We start from the raw sequence: 22,610 nt of genomic DNA, 5'->3' as shown, positions 1-22,610 counted from the left end.
ATAAGTGTCTATGTTTGGAAAATACAGAATTATCAAAGGTATTTGTTTCTCTCTTTAAAAGCAGGCAGAGGTTTTAGAGCTCTGTTAAGGTTTATTACCTGAACCGAGGTAGTTTCAGAGTCAGCTGAGAGTGAGACCCTGTTGTGTTAACAGTGTATAAACACAGAAGCTGTCATCCCTTCCTCAAGAGAGAGGAAAAACAGCCAAGGACAGACAAACGATGTTGTCCCTGTGGCTGGCAGTGCAGGAGGTTAGCACACGTGCATTAAAGGTTGCATTTGTATTTGCCTTTCTTGGGAGAGGACAGAGGAAGAGAGGAGATTGTCAGGTGTTAAATAAAATCAGCATGCAGAGAGTGACAGAGGCAGAACAGCAAGAGGAAGGGAAATTTTACTGCTGTGGAGCGTGACTTAGAAGTGTGAAGCCTGTGCTCTTACCTCATTAGCTGATGCAGTGTAAATCCTAGGGGTGGCAAAGTGATTGATCTGACACCTGAGTAGATTGAGGGAAACTCTACATTTCTCCTGGGGATTTGCTTTGTCCACCTGTGAACTGTGGAGAACTGGGAGACAGCTCCTCTTCACTAGATTATACCAGATTCTGGCAGAGGTTTCATGAATGCTTTCAAAGCATGCCCCTGGGGTGCAAGGGAGAGGAAGGATGGCTACCAGTGATGCAGAGATGCTCTGCTGTCTGGGCTAGAGAGGCACCTTCCTTCTGACCCGGGGAGGCTTTTCCTGGGCAGCACTGAAAATGGTACTCTGAGAGGCTGCAAGCACTTTAGCACTTCAGTGGAAATGTGCTGATTTCTCCCCACAGTCCTTCGGCCTGAAGAAGCTGGTTGCATGTTTCAGAAAGGGCTTTTTTTCCTCTTCTTTCTTCTCTTTTGTAAGTCTGAAGAGGGACAAAAGAAAATACTTCTCGTTTGCAACTGCTGAAGTCTTTGTTAGTAACTTTGGTTCCCAATTCATTACTGCAGTCATGTTTTCAGAGCCTGGTGTGAGAGATAAACCCTTTGCAAATGAAGACAGCATCCATTTCCTTTCTACCTCAGGCCACACAGAATTGATTGGGGTAATAAAATGACAGTACCATGTAATATACTGATGGCTCTTTAATTTAAAAACTAGTTCCAGGCTGATTCAAAACTTGTTTAAAGCTAATTTATGGCTTGTGTAATTTTCAACTGGACCAAGGTAAAGGATGATAGATGAAAATTGATGCAGAGTTAACATTCAAACCTATCAGCTTGAGATTGTCTATGAAGGGTTTGTGGCTTGGCTCATTCCAATGTCATTTTTTGTTTTGTTCTGTTTTAAAGTGGAGATGGTAGAAAAAATAGTGGAGGCTTGGCTGGTCTTACATGCCATTGTGGTAAAGGGTTGGACTTGATGATCTGTGAGGTCTCTTCCAACCCTGATGATACTGTGATACTGTGACACTATTTTTCTGACATCTTGTTTCAAATTCAGCTTCTCAAGTTTTTTAGCAAAGTATTTTATACCTATTTTTTTAATATATGCATCAGTTCTCTGTTCTCTTCAGAGTCAGAAGCTGAGTGGAGTTGTTTTGTGTGAGTCAACATCTGTGCTGACAGTAACATGGATTAGTAAACACTTACAGTGTGTGGGTAGCATAATGTTCACTGTGAACACTCCCTCTCTGTACCTGTCTATCTGTATCATTTCTACGTGTACAATGCATCTCTGTATGCTGTGTATTGGTCTTGTATTTAATGGTTGGGGGTTGAAAAAAAAATACTCAACTCCTCAAGCCACAGCAGAGTATAAAATGTAAAGATTCTGCTTGAAAATCTCTCACTGTGGACATCTCCCATGTGATGTCCACGTCTGTTCTGTAAGCACTGTTGACGTTTCAGCCTGCTGTATTGGTGATAGTTCTGCACAGCAAAGAACACAAACTAAAATTACACTTTTTGCTTCTATTACAGTAGGTGCAAATAGCAAATATGCCAAATGGGATGAAGGGGAGAAAAGAACTGAATGCTCTGAGGGAGCTGCTACAGTTGGATGCACCTTTGATTTCTCACCAGTCACCTTTGATCTCGGCTGACCTGAATTTAAAACAAACCAAACAAACAATCAAAAAATATTGCTGGAGGTCCAAGACTCAGAATTTAACCAGCTACACTCCTGTGTCTGCTGACAAGAACGTTCTGACTGGTGCCAAGACTAGCCAAGCAAGTTCCATCCCAGGACTACAGTATCCAATGTGTTATGTATTTACATCATCATGTAATTCAAGTGACTCGTTGTTCTGGCAGAGCTGTGGTTGCGGCATCTCAAACTGCGTGTGGAAAGAGACATAGGTCAAGGCAGGGCTGTCTTTTGTGCATGAACATAGCAGAGTGTCTGTACCTTTCATCTTTCCATCTCAAGGTCTCCTAAGTCAAAGAACAATTATGCTGATTAAAAAATCATCATTTTACAAGAAAAAATGTGGTTGCTGAGCATTCTGAACTGATTTGTTTATGGTACCTTTATATTTTGATAAGAGATCCCTCTGGTTTTCAGGGAATCAGAAGTCCTGCTTAATAGTGGTTTTCCCTCCTGATTGATTGATTAATTAATTAATTAAATGCCATGTTCCATTAGGAGGTTATGTCTTGATCTGTCCCACTTGGAAATGCAGGGGGGTGTGGGGGTGAGCTGTCATGTGCAGGTTGGAAAATAGTCATATTTAATTAAATGGGAAGAGCTTAAGCACTAAACCAGACTATGCCAGGAGACTTAGTGCATAGGTTTGGTGTCCATCAGCGGGGTCCTGTCTAGCAGTGCTGCAGGTGAGGCTTCCAGAGGAAGGAGGAGTGCTGTTGACATGGTTGTCATTGGCATGGCTGTCATTGTACAAGGCTTGAAAAAAGAACCAGAAAGAAGTGACTTTTTGCAAAGTGTATCATCATGCAAGTAATAATTAGGAGGGACAGGAAGCTACTAATTGCTTGTGAAGTGCATCCTTTTCCTTTTGACACTGCTTAACTCCCCGTCCCCTTTCAGATCAGAGGCAGGGTATGTTTTACTCTTCCTGACAAAAATAAACACTGCTAATCCTTTCTCAGGTTGTTTTATTTCATAGAATCATAGATTGCTAAGGGTTGGAAGGCACCTCCAGACATCATCAGGTCCAACCTCCTCCCCGGCCCTAGCCAAAGCTAAGTGCTAGTCAAGCTGCCAGGATTTGTTAGCAGAACTCTTGCTCGTTTGGCCCTGTGCTTATCCATCACTCGCAGCTTTCTCCTTCAGAAGCTTACCCCACAAAGCCTGGACAAGTGCTCTCTGCCCTGGGTAAGAAGCTGGCTGAATGGCCAGGCCCAAAGACTGGTGGTGAACAGAGTTAGATCTGGCTGGCACCCAGGCACTGGTGGTGTCCTCCCAGGGTTCAGTGCTCCTGAATGCCTTTATCAGTGACCTGAGCCAGAGCACCCTCAGTAAGTTTGCAGACAGCCCCAGGCTGGGTGGCTGTGTCCACCTGCTGGAGGGTTGGGAAGCTTTGCAGCAGCTCTGGACAGGTCAGAGCCATGGCCTGAGGCCAACTGCATGAAGTTGAGCAAGGCCAAGTGCCAGGCCTGCAGCTGGCTCGCAGCAGCCCACGGTAAGGATCATACAATCAGCCAGGTTGGAAGAGAGCCCCAAGCTCAGCCAGTCCAACCTAGCACCCAGCCCTGGCCAGTCAGCCAGACCATGGCACTAAGTGCCTCAGCCAGGCTTGGCTTGAACACCCCCAGGGACAGTGCCTCCACCACCTCCCTGGGCAGCCCATTCCAATGCCAATCACTCTCTCTGCCAACAGCTTCCTACAGACTCGGGCATGTGTGGCTGGAAAGCTGCACCCTGGGCGAGGGGCCTGGGGGCACGGGCTGGGATTTGACTCAGTGTGAGTCAGCAGGGCCTGGGTGGCCACGAAAGCCAATGGCATCCCAGCTGGTATCAGACACTGTGGGCAGCAGGGACAGGAGGAGCATTGCCCTCCTGCACACAGCACTGGTGAGGCCTCAGCGTGAGTGCTGTGTCCGGCCCTGGGCCCCTCACTGCAGCAGGGCCATGGGGGTGCCAGAGCGTGTCTGGAGAAGGACAAGGAGGCCAGTGAAGGGCCTACAGCACATGGCCTGCAAGGAGCCTGGCCTGGCTCAGCAGCAGTGTGCCCAGCAGCCGTAAGGAAGTGATTTTGCCCCTGTCCTCGGCCCTGGAGAGGCCACTCCTTGAGGTTCAGACCAGCTACTACAAGAAGACAGCGAAGTGCTGGGCATGTCCAGGGAAGGGCAGTGAAGCTGCAGAGGCTCTGGAGCACGGTGAGGAGCAGCTGGGGCACTGGAGTTGTTCAGTCTGGAGGAGAGGAGGCTGAGGGGAGCCTGCATCGCTCCCTACAACTGCCTGAAGCTGGGTGGGAGTGAGAAGGGGGCAGCCCTTTCTCCCTGCTGTTAAGTGGCAGGCCCAGAGGAAATGGCTCCAAGCTGCACCAGGGGAGGTTCAGGCTGGGTGTTAGGAATTTCTTCACTGGAAGGGTTCTCAAACATTGCAATGCTCTGCCCAGAGCAGTGGTGCTGTCACCATCTCAGAGCTGTCCAAGAGGCATGTGGACCTGGTGCTTGGGGACATGGTTTAATGTGGACCCTTCAGCTGGGGGCCGAGGGTCGGGCTGGATGTTCTTTGGGGTGTCTTCCAACCAGATCTGTTCTGTGATTGCTGAGAAGAAGCTCTGTGAAAGTTCTGCCTTGCACCTTGCAGCATTTTCATTGTGGTACCTTGCATGAAAGGAGCTCGGTCCACTTAGTGAATGCTTTTCTTCCTGAAAGCTGCACTTCAGAGCAACACAGATTGCCTTTCTTACATGTGCTCAGGCTCTGTGCAGTCCTCCTGAGACGTGACAGCAGTGTGAAAAGAGATAATAAAACCAGTGTAATTGGAAAGGGAAACACATTTTCTCTGCTTCGTTTCTGAATAACAAAGTAAATTTGATTTCCATCCACCTCCTTAAAAAAGAGAAGTTTTATATTAGCCAGCTGATTCTTAAGAAAAGCATTGAGAAGGATGACCAAGCTACTCAGAAGGAAGGTATTACAGACTGGATGGGGGGGAAGAGAATCTGTGATGTGCTGGTCTTCTTGAGGCAGGAAGAATGAAACAGGTCTGTACTCTGACAAAATTGCATCTGCTCAGACTGCTTTTGAAAGCCATCAGGTTTTTTGCTTTCAAAGATTTTGAGTTATAAAAAATATTGCTAGCATCATCTGGCCACAGCAACATAAAACAAAAAAAGAAAGATGTTGGTTCACCCACGAAAGACAGGATTCAAGGAGAGAAATCACTGAACCGAAGAATTCAGACAAGTACATCATTTTCTTCCAGTAGATGTGGTTGTTACTTTGGGTTTTGTAAGTAGAAGAGCTTCTGGAAGCACATTTTGCTGATAAATTGCATGGTGGTGATTTAGCTTCCCAGCTCTCAAGGAGAAAACAAAACAGTTTTGTTCAGTGCTAAGAGTCAGTTCATGCCTAATTGGGTCAGCCTAAAGTGTCTTTCACACACCAAACCTTGAGTCTATTTTGGTAAGCCACAGAATGGGTCAGAATGTATCTTTTTTTTTCCTCCCCAAGTCACAGAGGGGTCATGCAATGAGAAAGGCAATAAAGCCTTTATCTGAAATATTGAAGTTCAGAATCTGTTTTAAAGGGTTTCACCTGAAGAGATGTACAAAATAGAGATATTAGAGTATTCCCCACCCAGGCCCAAAGAAATTTTCCTACCTTTCTGTGCTCCAGCAACTCTCCTGTAAGAATTCTCTTACAACACCAGGTCTTACCTGTGCATCTCATGTGGTTCAGTAGTGGTCGTTGGACCACAGTGCTGACTTTTTCCCTCCCAACAAACATCCGTTGGGCTAAACTGCAAGTGCTGAACATTAGCATTATGAAATTTTAATTTACTTTTTAGAGGTTGTGATGATGAAAAACTTAATAATGAGCTTTGCTGCTTGCAGTTTCCAAAAGCACAGTCTCGATTTCCTTGCAATTAATGACTGTGGAGAGAAAGTGATACATCAAAAACACATATTCTGCTTGCTAAGTGATGACATCTAAAATATCTTCTGTAATGAGCACTACAGCAAGCACAGGAGAGATAGTGCCGATTAATGGCTTTTTTTTTCCTCCTCTGTAGTAAAATATCTCAATCTATGCAGTTATCAAAACCACTGTGGGAAGCAGGGAAGGTATTAAAGTGGTTTTTCTTTTGACTGATCCAGTCATGTTGCGTTGCAGAGTCAAGGTAATGTGGAGAATAGAATGCAAGCTACTTAAGAGTTCTAATTTTATTTATCTTAGGGCAGTGTTAAAGTATTCATAGCCAGCTCTAATAACTTTAATAGGTTGTGTGCTGTATTGGTTTGCAAAGATTGGTAAAATAAATTTGAGGGTGGGGGTGTTATCCTAGCATTGTCCCAACTGTTTTGCCTTGAGTAAGGGGATGGAATGTAATACTCCCTTCCTTGGAGTTCAGGAGCAGGGGCAGGTATGAGCAAGACCAGCATGCTTGGTCAGAACTTTGCAACTCTGAAATGCTGTGTAGCTGTTTAATAAGCCTTGCAATGCTCTTGTGAAGAAAGGATTAACCATTTGAAGAGAAAAGTTTGCCCCTGGAATAAAAGAAGTTGCCCATAGTGAAAAGGAGCAGAGTTTGAGAGCTGAAGTATTTTGCATGTCTCTGTCTGTGCTTAGAGCACATTTCCCCTGAAGAGACTCACTTTCCTGGCGTGCCACATCAACACGCTGCTGAGGGGTCTGTTTGTCTCTGTTGCCCTCAGGACTCCGAGCCGTCAAATGAGGTGGTCTCAGAGGCCCCAGGTAATGTGGCACCCTCTACCTCCAGAAGTAGCTCTGAAGAGCTGGTATCGGTGGCACAGAAACATCCAGAAGAGGTAGGACATTCTGTGTCTGTTCTTTTCCGAGATTAACTGCTGGGAGATAAACGTTTGCCTCTGTTTTTCTTGCCTAGTGATGTTTTACTCAGAGCAGAGACTTCTTAAAGATGAAATTTAAGCTTATCCTCTCATAGCAACAACATGCAAGACCAAGGTAAATCTGAGAGCCTTAATCAGTGGTACCTATAAGCCAAACATCTTCCATCTGCTACCTTTTGAATACCTCTCCTTACTGTCAGTGACTGGGAAAATACTTTTTCTTGTTCCTGTCTCTCACACCTATACAGAAACAGCAGTTCAGTTAGATTCTGCCAAACTGAACTTTGTGATGCCAAGTCAGAAGTAGAATCTGTGCAGAGATATAGAGGTAGCTGTAAAGCATTGCCATCCTTCACTAAATTAAAATACAGCTAACCATGTGGTTGTGCAAAGACCCTCAGGTTGTGCCTTTTTTGTGTGTCCTTATTTCTAAATACACTAAATCCTAATGATGTAGTGTGACCATAAGGCCATACTCCCTGCTCTTAGGAGAAAGGGTGCTGGCTTATAAGGTAGCTCCATAACGTAGCCAATGGCTTAGGTTTTTCTTGTCCTTGCAGTGCTTACCTGACACATTACAGCATAGCTGGAGGAGAAGTTATCTGCAGAATTCAGCTTGCAGTGGCCATCACCCTTTCCCAGAACTATTATCCTTAAATTAACTCTTCCTGTGAGAAGGAAATCCTTCATTTGCAGTGGCCTTAGCATTATAGATTTTGTCTTCTTCAAACAGCTTAGTTGTTATTATTAAAGATATTCCAAGTATCAGGCAACACTAAGACTAGTCTTTCATTCCCTTTTTTCCTCAGATTTCTTTTGACTCTGTTTTTTCAGTAAAGGAGAGTGCAAAGTACCAGCTGTAGGAAATAGAGGGACACTTAGTAGTTCTTTAATTCAGCCTTTACATAATTGCCAATCACCTTCTTGAGTTTCTCCTTTCCTCTGGCAGTCTGAAGAAGAGGGAAGCCCACAGTACAGGGCCAGGAGAATTCTTAAGAGTGTCCTCTGGATTAAGACCAATTAGGTACTTCACTTCTTTTGGAGTATTATCACCTGTTCTAAGTCAGGTAATTGCATCTAAGCAGTCCTGAGGATGGACTAACACAACCTTCTGTCAAAATGCTTCCGCAAGCATTCTTGAATAGCAATGGGACCTCGAGTCCATGGAGTTCTGCCTCTTAAGTCTCAGCTTTGCCAGCTTATCTCACTCCATTGGAGAAATTAAAATTGAGAGCAGAAATGGTGTTTAAAATGAAAATACAGAAAAATGCTGCAGAAAGAGGGGTGAAACATGGTTAGTGAAATGCAGCCACGAGGAAAATGGGTGTAGAATATCTGCCTTTGTGGACTAAAACCAGCTAAACTAGAGGGGAGAGGAAACTTCAGAGACTGAAAGATAGAATACACCTTTGGCACTTCACTGGATTACCTCAGTAATAATTTATGCTGAAGCTGTTTTATTGACTTATGTGGACTCATAAGATACTGCATATGTTTTCTAAAGGGAATTGGTCTTTCTCCAACTGTACTCACTGCAACAGAGAGAGGTGAGTCAGAAAGAGTTTTATGGTTGGATATGCAGAGAACCCAGAGAGGGGAGATAGTTGATAGATAGTTTTGGTGGTTTCCCTCCAACAGTAATGCTCAAGATAGGAATTTTGACCTCACAACCATTTCAGCATTCAAACCTGCACTATTACTAATATGGCTCCAGTCAATACATCAAATTATTATCTCTGATATTCTTTACCATGAACAGATGAAGGAAAATTCCTTTGATGAGTTCATTACCTATGATTCAGAGCTTTTAAAGTAGTTAAATGTACAAATAGACTTGCCTAAATAATACTGTAATGGTTAGATGAAATGGAGGGACTGGTAAGTTAGATTTTGTGGCCCTTGCTCTGATTTCCATTATCATTTGCATTTGCAGTGTATTTAGTAAATGTATTTATAGAGATTTTTTTTTTAGATGAATGTACAGTGACATTGAAGAAAGGGAGAGTTGGGTGCTAAAGCAGTTTTACTTTCCTCTCTTCATGTAGTGCCTAAAATGTAAGATGGGTGAGCTGTATTTCAATGCCATTTCTCATGGGCAGCATTTTAATGTATGTGGAGTGATGATCTCAGTGGTCGGTTATCTAAGCAAGAAGAGACTAGGTTTGACAGTTCCCTTAAACTTGAGTCTCAAAAGAGACATATCATCTCTTTAATTAGAAGTAAAATGGAAATACATGAGTTACATATATTAATATTCTTTGCTGATCCTGTGGCAATCAATTAATCATGTTTTAATAGTGTAAGCCTACAGGCTAACAGAGCTGTTCTTTCTAAATGGTTGCATTGCCAGAACAGTACAGATACAGATGAAATGCTCTGCCATTCTCTCTCATGGGGGGAGGAAATTAATTAACCAACCAACCAACCAACCAATTCCCTACTTTTCCTCTGCAAAAAAAAGAGCATGTGTGTATATATACTTGTGTGTGTGTGTATATATATACATGTTCTGGAGCATTTTAGGGTAAAGCATGAATGACAAAATGATGGCATGTGAACATGAACTGCTGGAGCCAGTCCAGAGGAGGGCCACGAAGATGAGCAAAGGGCTGGAGCACCTCCCCTGTGGGGACAGGCTGAGAGAGTTGCTGAGAGAGTTGAGGCTGTTCAGCCTGGAGAAAGGAAGGCTCTGAGGACACGTTAGAGCAGCCTTCCAGTACCTGAATGGGACCACTGAGAAAGCCAGGAAGGACTTTTTACAAGGGATTGCACTGATAGGGTGAGAAGGAACAGTTTTAAGCTTGAGCAGAGTAAATTTAGACTACATGTTAAGAAGAAATTCTTTACAGTAAGGGTGGTGAGACACTGAAACAGATTGTCCAGGGAGGTTGTGAATGCCCCTTCTCTAGAGGTGTTTGAGGCCAGTTTGGATGAAGCCTTGAGTGATCTGGTCTAGTGGGAGGTGTCTCTATCCATGGCAGGGGTGGGTGGAAGTAGATGATCTTCAAGGTCCCTTCCAAGCTAAATCATTCTATGAATCTATGTGTCTGTGGTGCTTTCTGAGTTCTGTATTAATGCTAAAAACACTGTGCAAAGCCTTGTGATTCTCACCTAAGGAAAGGTTAAGGTAGGTACCCATGAATCTGTTTCTGAACTATCAGACATGCAGTGCTTGCAGCTTATCTGGCTAGAGCTCAGGCTTTTTTTCCAGTAGTGAAGCACAGCAGAGGTACAGTGTTTTGTTTTATAGGAGATGTGTCCCACACCTAAGTCCTCTGCTGTTAGTCGTAAGTGTGGCCCAAGCAGCTTAGAAAGGATTACAGAACTTGGTGTTAAAATCCTTGTTTTATTCTTGGAGATCTGTGGGCAGCCATCTGCATTGTTTCATAGATGGGCAGAAGGAACAGTCCTTTATTTTTACGAACACAACTAGTGTTTGGTTCTGGAATTATCTTCCTTCCTTGATCTCTGGATCAAACCAACACTAACAAGTCCCATTCAAGTTAGGGTGAAAAGAGGTTATTTTAAAACAAAGTATTATGCAGTCTGAAAGAACTGAAGAAAAAGTAGTTGCATGGCCAAGCCTGTAATGTTAAGTAGCCACATTTCCATCACTGGCATCTTCCATTTGAGCAAATAAGTCAATCAGATAAAATAAGCATTGGCAAGAAACAGAAAGATGATTTGCACTGCTAAAGAACACAAAGTATTAGAGGAAATAGACATTTGTATACCTATATATAAAAGCAATGCTTTTATGCTTGTGGAAAGGCTGTGGAGTGGTGTGAATTCCTTTCTAAACTTCCTGGGCATAACAATATATTCCCTCTGTTGTGTGTAGCTGCTAGCTTGAACTGATTTAACAGAAGAATTGTGTCAGACTGTTCTTGCTATAAATATGTGGTTCTTCCTGACACACTAATTGGAAACAAAAAGACAGTTACCCATGCAGAGTGGGTTGAGCTGCATGTTTATTCTTGAGCACTACATTTAATTATTTTTGTTGTTGTTGTTGTTTTTTAACTTCTGAAGTGCTTTCCTGCTCAGAAAGTCATTAGAAATTTCTATGCTGCATGGACCCAGCAGATTTTTTTTTCCTGAGGATAAATCAGAAATGGCTGAAATTTGGTGATTTGGCTTGTAATCCCACTGCCTGTTGGGTTCCAGGCATCAGACTCATCCAAAAAAAGAGTTGAATCACCTATTTAGATCCTTTGGCACTCAGGAGTTTTGTTTGATTTCACTTCTTGTGCTTCAACAAATAATTATTATGATCACTGTAGACTGAGGGAGTTGGGGCCATTCAGTCTGGAGAGGAGAAGGCTCCAAGGGGACCTTTTTGTGACCTTTCAGTATCTTAAGGGGGCCTAAAAGAAAGCTGGGGAGGGACTTTTTAGGATGTCAGGTAGTGACAGGACTGGGGGGAATGGAACAAAGCTAGAAATGGATGTTAGGAAGAAGTTCTTCAGCATGAGGGTGGTGAGACCCTGGAAGGGGTTGCCCAGGGAGGGGGTGGAAGCCCTATCCCTGAAGATGTTTAAGAGCAGGCTAGTTGAGGTTGTAGGCAGCCTAATCTAGTGTGAGATGTCCCTGCCCAAGGCAGGGATGGCTGGAACTAGATGATCCTTGTGGCCCCTTCCAACTCTGATTCTATGATTCTGTAATACCTTTGACTGCTGAAGTGATTCCTCTGTAAAATAAATGGGGGGACAGAGCAATCATGGAGTTAGGAATTCACATTTTCCATCTAATCTCTTCCCATGACTGTTTTATATAATCTTCTTACTAAGAAAACATAAAGGTCATGAGATGGCTGGAAAATGCTGTTGTGCAGTTTTGCTTTTGGAGCCAGAATTCTTTTTATGTGTGTTTAAGCTGGAAATGGCCTTATGGAATGAGAGCATCTCTCAGAAGAACATTATTAATTTAAAAAAATGAATCAGGTCTGCTTAAAATTTTCACAAATCCAAGTAATCTTTCTTTATTTAACCTTTTCACAGTCTCTGCCCTTCTTTAAAGTACATCCAGTCCTATATCATCTGTTAGGAAGGTATTTAATACATGACTTGGCATCATTTGCATTATACAAGAAGATTAACTTTACAAGCTCTGCTATTAATCTGAGTAGCTCTACATATTGACCTATGAAAGAACATAATTAAGTTAGCTTAATTAAGTTAATTAATTGTTACACTCTGATGAACTTACTATTGAGAGGAAATTAAAGGCAAATAGAAAATGGCATTCGTTGGCTTGAAATCATATTTTAAAGGGTTTCACAAAGCTACATTATATTTAGATGATGAAAATATCTATTGTGTAATAACCAAAGCAGAGGCAATTAAAAATGTCAAAAGCTAAGAATCCCTGCAGTATTCTTTCTTATTGCCTGAAATCCAGCCATATTTCTGAAGGCAATAAAAAAGTGTGCTGGAAATATACAAAATAACTGACTGCTGTGGGATTCCCCTCCCCCCCCTCCTTAATATCCAGATAATTGAATTCAGAAATCAGCACCACTGTCTACAGAGAAAAGCACACTGCAAAAGTTAGCTAAATGTTATGGTCTGGTATCAGACTCTCTGCTGGGGGAGAGAAAAGAGGGGGAAGGGTTAAGAAAAGCCTGGATGAGGCACTTAGTGTCATGGTCTGGTTGAATGAGTAGGGCTGGGTGCTAGGTTGGACTGGATGATCTTGGAGGTCTCTTCCAACCTGGTTGATTCTATGATTCTATGAAAAGCAATACAGGGCAGCAAGCAGTGCCCAGTCAAAAGCAGAGACTCATATGTCAGCTAAGATTGTGGCTCTCATTCAGTGATGGAAGGGAAAGGAGATGCTCCTGCGATTTCCTCATCAGCTACAACTCTGTTGTCAGCAGTGCCTACAAGCTCACTGCAGGAGACCATTCAGGGATGCAGCAGAGATCCTGTCCATGGCCAGACCTCCTGCATGACTGCAGCATCAATCTTGATAGGCCCTGATGTATACCCTGGAGATCTTCAATGCCAAGTAGCCATAATTAATTACAAACAAGAGAGAAATAGTGAAACATGCACAAATGTACCATAGTAAATGCTACCAAGTGAGCAGTTTGTTAATCTGTGAAATTCATTCATTTTACCTTGGCTTTAGTTTAAAATTAATTTCTCTGAGCAGTCATTAGTTCTCTGCTAGTGTATTTTTTCCCCACTGATGTATAAATGTTCTGGATGGAGTTTTCAGAGATTTTAGGATTTCAGGCTTGCTTTCTGTTGTAAAAATGAGTATTTTAACTCAAGCAAAAACATTATTTTCCCTGAGGTATTATTTCCAGATCACATAAAAGGGTCATTAATCTGTGAATACATTCTCTGGGGAAAAATAAATATATATATAGCAGCATTGAAAGCAGCAAGCCAGCAGTAGCATTTAAAATCACTTCTGTTCAAATTTGTGTTCATATTCTGAATGCAGACAAGTTGGAATTTTGTTCCTTCCAAAGAAGTTGGAAGGCAAAAAAAAAAATCCACTTAAAAAAAAAATCAGTGTTATCATATTCTATTTGGAAAACCAAAAGCCTGATGCAATCCTTAAAATGGAAAGGATCAGAAGAAGCAATTGAATTACAGCTACTGTGTATTTAATAAAACATGATGGGTTTTCTTTAACACATTGCCCACCACAAAATAAAAACCCAAAAGGTTTTAATTTCTTTCAATTCAAACACATGGTCATGTTTGGCCACTTTAAGGTGTTAAGCAGCAGCTATATTCTAAGAAGAGGCAACAGATTTGATGTCAGCTTAGATGACACACTTGATTTGGAGGGATGAATAAAGGAAGAGAGTGGAAAATAGAATTAAAATTTAGGATTAAGCAAGCTCTAGGTTGGAAAACAGCAGCAAGTTGTACAAGTTGAAGGCTATTTTCCCACCTGCTGTATGTTTTGATAGCTGTACTAATGTCAATGGACTTAAACATACCTATGTGCATTCTCTGGTCACCTATGACTGAATTGTCTTGAGGCATCCTGGGATGCATCAAGAAGAGTGTGGCCAGCAGGTCAGTGGAGGTTCTTCTCCCCTCTACTCTGCCCTGGTGAGGCCTCATCTGGAGTATTGTGTCCAGGTCTGTGCTCCCCATTTCAGGAGAGACAAGGAGCCACTAGAGAGAGTCCAGGGAAAGGCTGTGAAGGTGATTAGGGGACTAGAGCACCTCTGCTTTCAAGACCGGGTGAGGGACTTGGGGCTTTTTAGCCTGGAGAAAGGGATCAGTCTTTTTTCAGTGGTGCTTGGTGACAGGACAACAGGTAATGGGCACAAACCTGGACATAGGAAGTCCCATCTAAACAAGAGGAGGAACTTCTGTACTTTGAGGGTGGTAAAGCACTGGAACAGAATGCCCACAGAGGTGGTGGAGTCTCCATCTCTGGTGTCATTCAAAACCATCTGGACACTGCCCTGTACAACCTGCTCTGGCAGGTAGATGATCTTCAGAAATCCCTTCCAACCCCTGCCATTCTGTGACTCATGCCCTAGCATGGTATGGTGTCATGTAAGCTATCATCATGTGCTGTGCAGCATGTGTGATAGACAATGGAGGAAAGGAGACATAACTCCTATGATGGTTTGGGAGTCACCCACCTCCCACAATAAATTCACCCAGACTGGACTCAGCTGGCTGGAAGTTAAGGAATGAAGCTTTACATTCACAGCTTAGCACAATGTACAAGCAGATCTTTACAATATATTACAAATATTTACAGATCTGTACAAGTTAATACAGAAACACAGCAGCCCTCCCACAAATCAGAGTCCTCAGGAGGGGCTCCCAGCCACCCTCCCACCTTCTTTCCACCCCCTTCTCTTATCCCAGAATCCGCCTTACGTGCAAGGTGAGTTGGAAGGATTGGCCAGGGGGTTTAGAAGCAGAATGATTAGTTGGGTTACACAGATCCAAGCAGAAGCAGTTAATATGGCAAAAGCCCAGGGAGAAACACAGACCCCATCAGACTATCTTATTGTCTTGTGTCCTTGTTTTTTGTATGTCTCAGCAAACCTATGAGTGAGTTAGACATCACCATTGGTTTCTTTTCATAACCTATAATCTATTTTTTTCCTCATTAAAATATTCCAATTAGCCTCAAACCAGCACAGCTCCTTTCTTCAATGTGTTATGGACATACTCTCAGTGTTCTTTTTTCTGTCTTTTTGGAGGGATTCATTACCTTTTTTCTTATCTATTAGAGCTGAATGAAAAATTAAGCAAATACTTTCCCTGGTCATTGTACTCAGCATAAATATTAGACTTCTCATTGCCCCATGTGAACAAAGCAATGAACCCTTTTTCCAGGTGATACATCATGCCAGTAGTTTTCTGGTTTGTTCTACTATGACAGGTTGAAAACATCAGAACCCTTTTAAAGTTATTATAGTCTAGATTTCAGATACTGACTCTTGAGCCAAGTTGGAAATTTCAATGTCATCTTTAAGGTAGTGAAGATAAGCAGAGGTCAGTCAGAAGCCATTCATAACCTAGGTGCCATGGATTTTTTTGTCCCCTGCCCACTTGTTTCAGGGTTATCTCTGAACTGCAGTGCAATCCCCAGAGCGTCGCAGCGCTGCTTCATCAAATTTTGTTTCACCGTGAAGCAGAACACTTAGACATTCCAAAGTTCCTATGCCTGGACTAGTTCAGCACAGTAACATCTGTGATGTGTTATATATTAGAACAGCTCTTTTTGATATTAATGTGTATCTTTGTGATAGTCATGCATACATTAATCTGGCCTAATTAGCAGTCCATTAAAACTAAATTGATGTTGATGCCAAATGTGTGTTTTCTGAAGACCGTGAAGTAGATTAGCACACACCATTATCTATCATAGCCCTCACTGACCTGCTCAATCCTTAAGTTCCCTATAATTAATTGTTTTAATTAATTTTTAAGAGTGGCAACTCAGCTATCTCAGTCTCTCAAACCCTCTATAGTACCTTTCAGACATATTTTGTGCTATAGGTGTGGGTTTCCTTTCATTTAGAAACTGCAAAAATGTTACTGAAAATACCACTAAATTCAGAGAGACTGAAATAGACCTTTAAGATCAAGTCCAACCATTATCTAACTCTACCAAGTCTGGTGATAAACCATGTTCCTGAGCACCACATCTCTGCATCTTTTAAACACTTCCAGGAATGGAGATAGAATGACCTCCCTGGGAAGCCTGTGCCAATGTTTGAGAACCCTTTTAATGATGGTTTCTCCTAATATCAAACCTAAGCATCCCCAGGTGTGCCATTTCCTCTTGTCCTATCACTTGTTAATAAGGGGAAGAGGCCATCACCCACCTGGCTGCAATCTCCTTTCAGGTGGCTGTTATATAGCAAGAAGATTTGACAGCATTCCTCTCAGTTTAGCCTGCAATGCCTACAGACTGTCTTTGGGTTCTTCTGGAGAGTGACTGAAGAGCTACTGCTTAATGTAACTAATGAAGATCTTGCTCTTCTCTCTGCAAATTGCAATCAATTACTACTTGTAAGATTTCCAGATGGGTGAGTAATTACACAAAATTTAGACTGTGCTTCTGAATCAAGAAAGGCAGGCATTGAAACACTCAGGAAGTGTTATGCCTGCTTGTGTTCTGGGGAATTTTTGTGTCATCCTTGTCAGAGGAAATCTTTTCAGAGTGTTAGAACACATCTACACTTCCTTTATTGGAAATCTGTTGCTCTTGATTTGGATACAACAAGGTGTAGGGAACCATGTTCAAATCTAGAACTCTAACCTGAGTATCTTCTCTCCAAATACAGAGTAAATTTAAGTAGGAGGTTTTACTTTGGAGTGTATTTGCAACTGAAATTGCAAGCTGAGCAGTCAGCATAGTTGCTTTGAATCTGTGCAAGAGAATGACAGTAGAAGTGTTCCCTGTGTTTTGGGCTGGTTGTTGGGTTTTTTAAATGTGGTAAGTATCAATGATACCTTCAGTTTTATTCATCAGTAGCCAGATTTTGTTCCCAAAGGTTCAGAGATTAGAAGGCCAGCAGAGATTTTTATCCAATAGACTAATTTATTATGTGGTACATACCATAGAGCTTGTCTTCTGCAGTCTACAACTACCTGAAGGGACATTGTAGCCAGGTGGGGGTTGGCCTCTTCTCCCAGGCAACCAGCAACAGAACAAGGGGACACAGTCTCAAGTTGTACTGGGGGAGGTCTAGGCTGGATGTTAGGAGGAAGTTGTTGTCAGAGAGAGTGATTGGCATTGGAATGGGCTGCCCAGAGAGGTGGTGGAGGCACCGTCCCTGGAGGTGTTCAAGACTGGCTGGGGCACTTAGTGCCATGGTCTAGTTGACTGGACAGGGCTAGGTGCTAGGTTGGATTGGATGAGCTTGGAGGTCTCTTCCAACCTGGTTGATTCTATGATTCTACATTTATTGTTGATAAGAGCATATTATTGCAAAATAAGCTGTCTATCTATCTTCATTCAAACCACTTTAAATTATGCAGAGTGAATCCGAGCCCCTGAGCAATAGTTTGCTTCATGTGCTGACCCTCAGTGTAAAATAGTAGTTTGATTTCTGGTCTGGCTTTGTCTTAGTCCAGCTTCTATCTTTGTCAGCTAGATCAGAGGCTCATTTGTTTTCAGTTTTCTTTTCCCTGTATAAGCTTTTGTGGACTGGGAGCTTCTAGTCTTCCATTTTAATGTGTTTCCCAAAGCTTTGATTGCACTTGACTCCATTTTTCTCCAAATATTCAATGGATTATTTTGCATGTAAGCACTCTATAGATCCTCAGTTCATAGAATCACAGAATCAACCAGGTTGGAAGGGACCTCCAAGATCATCCAGTCCAACCTAGCACCCAGCCCTATCCAGTCAACTAGACCATGTCACTAAGTGCCTCATCCAGTCTTTTCTTGAAGACCTCCGGGGATAGTGCCTCCACCACCTCCCTGGGCAGCCCATTCCAATGGGAAATCACTCTCTCTGTGAAGAACTTCCTCCTAAGTTTATCTAACAAAGGTCACACAGGATGGGTATTGTGAAGATAAATATCCATAGCTTAGGAAGATGAAGTCATACCATTAAACAATACCTTCTTAGAGAAGTGTAGACAATTAAGCATAAGGATGTCTTTGTTCTAATGTGGCTCTGAATCTGGGAAGAGTAGTACTCAAAATGGGAGACAAGACATGAAAAAGTAGGAAGCGTGAAGAAAAGAGCAGAGAATCTTTTTTTCTTCCTTTGAGGTGGTTGTTCTTTTCTGACAGTCTGCACAGTTAGCTCTAGGAAAAAGATCTTTAGCAAGCCAGCTTTTAAAACTGGAGTCACCCACAGAATGTAATTTGTGTGTGCATGTGGTGCAAAATTTGCAATGTTTGTTTCTGCAAAATGTTGCTTGCTTTAACAGCCTCTTTATCTCTGTTTCAAATATCATCCCTGAAACTACAGAGGCAAAAATGATGCAGTGTCATTCACAGAATTGTCAGGGCTGGAAGGGACCTCAAGGATCTTCTAGTTCCAGCCCCCCCTGCCATGGGCAGGGCACCTCTCACTAGATCAGGTTGCTCAGAGCCACATCCAGCCTGGCCTTACAAATGTCCAAGGATGAGGCTTCCACCACCTCCCCAGGCAATCTGTTCCAGTGTCTTACCACCCATATGGTGAAAAACTTCTTCCTAGTATCTCCCCTTCTCTAGCTTGGATCTATTCACTATAGTCCTATCACTACCTGACAGCCTAGAAACTCCCTCACCAGCAAATCTTTCCTTATGCCATGGAGGGAAATGGACATATATTTGAATTACTTCAATAACAAAAAGTGGAAGAATGTATAGTGTCCTTTAAAATAATATTACTATTCCTGAAGTCTAAGTTTCTCCTTTGATACTGTCAGATGATTTTTTTTTAATCTCAGAAGTTATTGTATTTAGTAGTAACATTTAATGATTAATAGGGATGCATTTGACTTGATCTTGCCTTCATCTTGCAGTCTTCCCTAGGTGTCTGCCTGTGACCATTGAAGGTGACCAAAACCTGAGCTAGATAAACATTTATTGTAACCCAATGCATCTCCTTATTTCCTTATGCCAAGAATTAACCTACCTGTATGCAGGTGGATCAGTTAAGCCAAGAAATAGTGTCCAAAATCAACAGTTTTCGTGTGCAATGTTCCACATGGGGGTTGAACTCAATGAGTTCCTTGAGTCCCTTCCAACCCCTAATATCCTGTGACCTGTGGTGTGGTTTCAGGGTTGGTTTTCTGTTAAGTTAGCATCTCTGAACTGTGATGCAGTGAACTATAAAATACAACTGTGGCACTTTGAGAAGATGGCTTAGCCATTTATTTCCAGAGTGTTTTCACTCTGATTTAGTGATTTCACTCTGATTTCACTTTAGAACTTCCTGATTTTTTTTTGTTTGCTGACTTAATGCTAGCTTGTTTTCATCTAAATATGCATTTTAATTTGCATTTAACAAGCAAGGAATCTATGTTACAGTCCATGAAGCACCCTTAACACAGATTAGCAAAGAACTCTGTGCAATTATAAATTGCACTTTTCTCATGGCAAGCTTACCTAAGAGCTTATCATTTTGATTATATGTTTTTCACTCCATCGTTTGTGTTGTGACTACATTTCAATTTCACAGTCAGGGCTATATGGTTAAAAGCACTGAATAATAAGAAAGAAAAAAAGTACCCTTTCATTTCTAGTATAAACTCAGGCATTTTGAATAAAGAGTCCAATTGTGACTGTTCTGTTTGCTACATTTTGGATAGGATTTGCACTTTGTAGGAGAGGTGTAAAAGGAAAGCCTGATAATGAGACTGAAAATATTGTTTCAGATATTTGAACATGTTTGGGTTTTTTAGAATCATAGGATCAACCAGGTTGGAAGAGACCTCCAAGATCATCCAGTCCAACCTATCACATTTTCCCCATAGAGGTTGTTGTTCAGCAAGTTATAATAGCCTGCATAACATAGAAATTTGAGGTAGTAATAGAAACAGGATAAAAGGCAGTGAACAGACCACTTAAAGGAATTGCTGGGCTTATTAAATTGGTAAGCCTAAGCTAGAGAAGTTTTCACATATAAACTGGGAAAATGGAAGGCTGTTTGCATAAATATTTTTTCCACTGTTAAAGCACAGCTTTAATAGACTTTATCAAATCAGACCAAGGATCTGTATCAAGCAGCTTCATCATCCATGTAGTCATGAAGTGAATGTCATCAGAAATCACTGGGCTTAAACACTTATCAGCTCAAAGTGATAAATTGACAGCATTTTTATTTGCACAATAACCTCAAATCTTCATATTAAAAAGTGGCAAATTTTTTTTTGCCCTTTGCTATTCTGAGTGTGACACGTGTAACAATTATTCATCATTCCATAATGGATCATTTTTATCAGACTCCTCTGTCTCTTCTATATATATATAGAATAAATATTTATGTTTTCTCATTCTTCTGAACTAGAAGATACTGATAGAATGGGCTCGAAGTGTCAACTATAATTCATTGCCTGCAAAGAAAAGCTTTATACTGATACTGTGTGAAAGGAAAATAATATCTAAATCATTTCAGCAGCGAGCTTATAACCAAGATAATATCAGCATTTTCCTTCTTGAAAATATATCTGCCATAAATTAAAGGAGATCTTCAGTATTTTATTAAAATGCTTCTGACAAGTTTAACCCCATCTTCAACAGAAATGTATGTATGAATAAGAAAACCTTTTTTCTTTTTTTAACAAAAAAAAAAGTGAAGGTCAAATGAAAGTTAAACCAAGCTTGTGGTAAACTTCATACTAGTACATTAATTCTGGAGGTATTTAGTTCAGAGCACATTGGCAATCGTGGTGCTTATTTACTATTAGTCTAAAGGCACAGATTTTATTGTTCTGGAAAGGTTAAGAGTTGCTATTTTGCACGAGAGTAATGTCTTTTGCAGAAGAAAACCCACTACATGTAGTGAGAATATTTGAATGAACTCTTGATTAATTAAAAGTAGCTTTGGCAGTAAGCATAATGGAGAGGAGGTGAATATCAGAGTGTGTAATTATGTTTAAATACACACATAGCAAAGTAATTGGGTTAATAAGAATATAATTAGAATTAAAAGAAATATTTATCATGAGGTATTTTATAGATAAATACAATGGTTCAGTACCTTAACACATTTTCAGCTGTGCTTCCACTTTAACACAAAGATGCAACAAAGCATTGGCACTATTTGTAATGGAGTAATAGCACAAGAGCAAAGTTGGATGTGATGAAACTCTGCACCTGCTTTGCAGAATGTATACCTGTCCCTTTTTACAGCCATTTGACTTGAAGAGCTGTCAAGAGTCATATATATTTCATATAGATACCTTTTGTGGCTATTTAGTGGAATTACTCTTGGATGGGCACTCTGCAGAAACAAAGTTTCGAGGCTGTCTCCATCTGCTTGCCGCCTGTCCTTGCCATATTACGTTAGCATATGTATTAGGAGATGGGTGCACTTTGCCACCCTAATGTCACTGTGCTAGATGAGGGTGGAGAGATGTGTTCTGTGTATTTCTTCCACTGTCACAGGATCATAGGATGTCAGGGGTTGGAAGGGACTCAAAGAGATCATCATATCCGACACCCTGCCAGAGCAGGACCACACAATCTAGCTGAGGTCACAGAACAATGCATCCAGACAGGTCTTGAAAGTCTCCAGGGAAGGAGACTCCACAACCTCTCTGGGGAGCCTGTGCCAGTGTTCTGCGACCCTTACAGTAAAGAAGTTCCCCCTTGTGTTGAGCTGGAACCTCCTGTGCTGCAGCTTCCATCCATTGCTCCTTGGTCTATCCTAGGGAGTAAGTGAGCAGAGACTGTCCCCATCGTCCGTCCGTGTGTGTCCCCCCTCAGATGTTTATAAACATTTATTAAATCCCCTCTGTCTTCTCTCCAGAATAAAAAGCCCCAGGTCTCTCAGCCTGTCCTTATCAGGCATCTTCCAGTCCCCTAATCATCCTTGTAGCCCTCCACTGGACCCTCTCTAGGAGGTCCCTGTCCCTCTTAAACTGGAGAGCCCAAAACTGAATGCAGTGCTTGAGATGGGGTCTCATCAGGGCAGAATAGAGGCAGAGGAGAACCTCCCTTGATCTGTTGGACACACTCTTCTTAATGCACCCTAGGATCCCCTTGGCTCTCTTGGCCACAAGGGCACGCTGCTGGCCCATGGATGTTGTCCACCAGCACTCCCAGATCTCTTTCCACTGGGCTGCTCTCCAGCATATCACCTCCCAGCCTGTACTAGCAGAGTTTATTATTCCTCCCCAGGTGCAGGACTTTGCACTTAGTCCTTGTTGAACCCCATTAGGTTCCTCTGTGCCCAGCTCTTAAGCCGTCCAGTGAGACTCGGACAGACTCGCAGCTTTCAGCCCTATCAGGCAAACCTCCTAGTCTACAGAGAGCATCTTGCCTAAGCAAACAGTCTGTCTTTCAGAGAGCTCCAACACAAAAAAGATAAATCTGAGTCATGGTCATTGAAATTAACGGTGGCTCTGTGTCAAACCACCTAGAAATTGTTAGTTCTCTTCACATTTTGCTTAGGCTTTTAGGCATCTTTGTAAAGCATATGCCATTTATGTATGCTGAATTTCAGTTAGTCACCTCAAGAGGCC

At 42.0% G+C, this 22,610-nt stretch overlaps 1 protein-coding gene across 4 annotated transcripts in view; it reads left to right on the top strand.

Annotated features, from left to right (window-relative positions):
- The window catches only part of PHF14 (PHD finger protein 14), a 151,458-nt gene that overhangs the window by 110,998 nt on the left and 17,850 nt on the right, over positions 1-22,610 (top strand). For 2 of the 4 annotated variants that reach the window (XM_064167166.1, XM_064167165.1), the window contains exon 18: positions 6,820-6,933. The exons of 1 other annotated variant lie outside the window; for it this stretch is intronic. In XM_064167166.1, coding sequence (XP_064023236.1) covers positions 6,820-6,933 — 114 coding nt within the window. Of the gene's footprint in view, positions 1-1,951; positions 3,075-6,819; positions 6,934-22,610 lie in introns of those variants that run through there. One more of the 4 variants, XM_064167171.1, reaches the window with a different exon arrangement.

The sequence above is a fragment of the Pogoniulus pusillus genome, chromosome 28, assembly GCF_015220805.1.
Source record: "Pogoniulus pusillus isolate bPogPus1 chromosome 28, bPogPus1.pri, whole genome shotgun sequence".
NCBI lineage: Eukaryota > Metazoa > Chordata > Aves > Piciformes > Lybiidae > Pogoniulus > Pogoniulus pusillus.
Note: the sequence above shows the minus strand (reverse complement) of the source record. Positions and strands in the feature narration are given on the sequence as shown.